This window comes from Marmota marmota, unplaced genomic scaffold (genome assembly GCF_001458135.2).
Source record: "Marmota marmota marmota unplaced genomic scaffold, marMar, whole genome shotgun sequence".
Lineage (NCBI taxonomy): Eukaryota > Metazoa > Chordata > Mammalia > Rodentia > Sciuridae > Marmota > Marmota marmota.
Genome location: NW_026000185.1, coordinates 20,762,355 through 20,766,552, shown reverse-complemented (window position 1 = coordinate 20,766,552; position 4,198 = coordinate 20,762,355). Strand labels below are relative to the sequence as shown.

At 52.7% G+C, this 4,198-nt stretch overlaps 1 protein-coding gene across 1 annotated transcript; it reads right to left on the bottom strand.

Moving 5' to 3' along the window:
• Positions 1-296: 296 nt before the first annotated feature.
• On the bottom strand, positions 297-2,861 carry CUNH16orf54 (chromosome unknown C16orf54 homolog). The gene is made up of 2 exons (XM_015491288.2): positions 2,693-2,861; positions 297-2,066 (listed from the first exon to the last, which is right to left on the bottom strand). Exon 2 carries the CDS (start codon positions 2,064-2,066, stop codon positions 1,389-1,391), a length of 678 nt encoding a protein of 225 aa, XP_015346774.1. The 5' UTR covers positions 2,693-2,861; the 3' UTR covers positions 297-1,388.
• Between the last annotated feature and the right edge of the window lie 1,337 nt (positions 2,862-4,198).

Genomic DNA, 4,198 nt, shown 5'->3' with positions numbered 1-4,198 from the left:
CATTCCCAGTACCACCATAAATAAATAAATAACAACATAGGATCACTGTCAACTCCATCCACCTCAGCATTCCAGGAGAAGTTCTGTTTGGTGCTAGAATCTGACACTTTTCCCACTTGCCGATCCATTAGATACTTTTCTTTTAACAAAGAGCAGAGTTTGGGGTCAATGCCTCTAACAGGAAACAATGTCTACTTGGAACTTAATAACTTCATTTACATTGTATTTCATATTTGACCTTCTATTTATGGCAAGTGATACTGGTTTTCCATTTATAGAAGTGATACAAAAAGAGATTCCTTTAAAAGTAAATTTATTAAGAGCCAACTTAAAGAAAAATGTAAAGCCAATGACAGTGCAGGTTGATAAGCTAATGTAGCAAAAATCCTAATAATCCTTACAGAAATTTGAGAAATTGAAAAACCAGGGAATAGAAACTTGCCACCCATAGCTCCTCTCCTAGTAGGGAGGTCAGTTAGTAGACCCAGAGGCATTTGGGGTACCATTTCTATGGGGTCAGTCATAGGTAAGTCTGTCTCTCTGGACTATGCAGAAAGCTAAGAGGGACCATGGCCAGAGATTGCATTTTGGAAAGTCTCCTTTCCAAGTTTGACCAGATTGGGTTCTTCTTGGCCCAGGTTTTCCTCACCCTGGAATAAGATCAGAGAGCTGAGATGTGTCAGCCATAGGCAGATGGGCAGAGAAGCCTGTTCTTTGACTTTAAGTCCCAACTCCAGGCAAGAGAAGGGCCCTTCAGCTTGGGTCAGCAAGTTCCTTTGCCATTTGAGAGTCAAAGTCATAGTTCATATGTAATAAAAGGCTCCTTTGCTTGATCTCGTCTTCTTCGTTTTCCTGAGGACCTCATAGCAGTTAGGGATAGAATGGCTCAGGAGGGATAAGATTTGTGGTTCCAGGAGGCTGGATTCCTGTCATCTGTTGCCAACACAACTGTCTCTTGACATCTCACATCCGGGCCACAAGTCACCATCCATGGGACCCCTTTGCTTTCATAGGGCATCTTAGACACACACTGTTATTAGGTGGAAGTGGCTGGGTTGACACTATTTCCTGTCTGTTACCTTGAGTTCTTACTCTGGAAATCAGTCTTGGAGCTTTCTGTCAGCAGCACTTCCGGTCCTCTGAACCACAGCTCAGAGTATTAAGCAGAGGCACCTATGGGTTCCCTGGAGCACAGACTCTGTCCACACTCAGGCTGCCCACGTCCAGGCTCAGGAGAATTGAAATACAGACAGAAGGCCTGAGAGAATATCTTCTCTGGGGCAGCCTCAGGACCAGCCCTGAGGCTGAAGCCTGGGATCTCATGGTCCCTTGGATATGGGGCCTTTTGTAGGGGTCTCTGGGAGGCCAGTCACACAGGCTCTGGGGATTCAGAACCCGACACTGGTCCGGCCTTCCCGCCTCCAGAATGCTGAAATCTGCTCCAGGGTGACCCGAGGCTGGAGTCCCCAGTCAGGCTCAGGGCTCCCTGGCCTCTGCCTCCAGGCCTTAGGGCTCCCCAACTGCATGCTGACCTCTGACCTCAGCTCAGGCTCAGCCCAACTCACCAGGCCCGTGGCATGGGGCCTCTCTTCCTGGGACTGGGGCCCCCAGAAGGTGCTTTGGGCTGGGACCTCAGGTGGGGTCTGGAGAACCAAGGAACTGGGAGCAGAGTGAGGGGCTAAAGGGGCAAGTGGGGCGCTTGCTTGGGCCTCCAAAGTGCCCCCAGGGGTGGGAGGGTCTGGGGCCCTGCCCGACAGCAGGGGGACTGCTGCTCCATACCAGTCCTCAGAGCGCTCTCTGGCAGTGCCTGTGGGCTCAATCCACAGCTCCCCTCCGGGGCGCCAGACCAGGGTGGGTGCGTGGTGGGTCCCAGGGTCTGCGCGGAGAGAGCGGCGGAACAGGCGTTCGGCCAACACGGCTGTAGTCAGGATGAAGAAGGCGGCGAGGGAGGCCAGGGCCAGCATGATGGGGATGCAGGGGCCACAGGGCAGCGGAGGCCACAAGGCTGTCTCGGATGCACTGGGTGCCTCCATGTGCTCAGATGGCTGCCCACGAGTTGCAGGCATCTGGAGACCCAGAGGTGAGAAGAGGGAGCAAGTAAGGCCACGTCAGCACAATCAAGAGGTGGACAGGGGCACAGTGTCCAGGAAACAACAACGGACAAGGCAAAGGGGACTCGGGATCCAGCTCGCAGACAGAGGGACAAAGGGAACCCAAAGGGGACAAGAACAAGCCAGAGGGCCAGAGGACAGGCAGACCTCCTCCTGCAGGCCCTCCAGTCCCCTTCTGGAAGCCCCATTTCCTCCCAGACAAAAGCTCAGGGCCACAAGGGCTTCTTTCCTAGGCCCCTCGGGTCCTCTGGCCTAGAGAGGAAGTAGTAGGAGAGGAAATGAGAGAACCTCCCTCCCTCCCGGCCCCCTCCCCTGCATGGGCACCCCCTCTCTGGCTGTCGCTGCTGCGGCCACCTCAGTGCTCCTTTACTGAGTCACCTCCCACCTTGAAGGTGGTCTCATCTCAGGGCTCCACCATATTTGCTGCTGTGCCAGGTCTCTGGTGACACCTCTGCACCTGTCCCAGCCTCTCCAGCTGCGCTCTCTGGGGCCTGTCCCTACCTCCCTTGTTTGTCTCTGCCTGCTTTTCTCTCGACCCCAGGTCCTCCCTCTGGGGGGGCCTCCTGCACCCCTCATCTCACCTCCTCGGGTCAGCCCTGGGCTCCTCTTCCTCTCTTCAGAGCCGCTCTGCCTTTCGCATGCCTCCGGTTGGTGCTCAGCGGTTGTTGAAAGGCCTGAAGGCACAGAGAGGGCTGGCCTCACATAAGGGCGGAAGGGAGGCCACCACCTGTTGCTGGGCAACTGTGACCCAACTCCTCCAGCCCCGGTGGAGTGTTGCCAAGGCAACCTGAGGGGATGTGGTCACTGTGGCAAGAAGGCGTTTCCTGGTAAGGTGGGGCGGGAGTGGGCAGTGGCTCTGTTGAACTCAGTGTCACCTCAGAGCCAGCCCCCAGCCCCCAGAACGTTCACGCAGAGGCCAGGAAATAGGATGTGGAGATTCTGGCCATTCTACTCCCAGAGCACCATGGTGTATCCTCTGTTGGCCCCTGGGAGGCTGCCCCATCCCTGTCCTGCCCACTGGCCTCTACAAAACTGCTCCTGCCATCTGGCCCCCTACCCCCCTCATGCCTGTCTAGCCCATCTGCCTTCCCACTTTTAATTAACACAACTCTCCTTGTTTTCGGACCATTTAACCTCAATTTTGGTTGGAAAATATCTGTGAGGTGGGACTTGAGTAGTAACAGTGTCAGGACTCTGGGAAAGATTGAGAGCATAAAAATAGGCGTAGGCCTGCGTCTCGGGCCCCAGCCTTCTGCCATCTCTGCTCCTTTCTCCTGGTGCTAATGGTCAGAGCAGACTGCAGCACAGTGTGATGGAGTATAATGGGAGTGTGGAGTCCAGGAATCTTCCAGAGATTTCTGACTCACTCATCAACAGATGACAAAAGGCCTAAAAAAGGGAGGTGACATACCCAAAGTCACACAAGCCACATGCTTTTGTGTGGGTGTGTGGGGTGGGGGTGGTAGGGCTGGTGAGCTGGAGGGGGAGCACAGTTATAAATACCTGGTCTGACAAGCTCCTTGCACACAACACGGCTCATTAGGCACCCATATTTTGTTTTGCAAAGTCACAACCAATTAATATGAAAGGCTACAAGAACAAGTTGATGTGTTAGTGTCCTTGCAAAGAAAGTGCAAGGGCAGCCTGGTTCAAGACAGTTCTGTTGGTGGCTTTGAGGAAGGGGACAGGAAGAGAATAGGGCACTGTGGGGGTGGGGGGAGTGGTGGAAGTGGAGGATCCCAGGACTCTGAGCCTTAGGACACCTGCAGAAACCTGATGGGATTAGACTTTGATGAGATTACCAGCCTTAAAATAAAACTTAGACTTAACACCACTGACCTGTACACTTGACATAGTTAAGACAGTTAAGTTTTATGTTTATATTTTAATCTAAATAAGCAAATAAATAAAACAAAAATTAAGTGTGCTCTCTTTTAATTAATCTTTCTAACAACAACAAAAACAAAAAAGACAAGGGCTAGGGAAGTAGCTCAGTGGCAGAGTGCATGAGGCCCTGGATTTGATCCTTAGGACAGCGGGGTTGGAGGGGGGTGGGGAGACAAGACTTTAGATAAGTAAACATTAAA

Coding starts and splice junctions, on each gene's coding strand:
- CUNH16orf54 (XM_015491288.2), bottom strand. CDS start 2,066: ATGCCTGCAACTCGTGGGCAGCCATCTGAGCACATGGAGGCACCCAGT.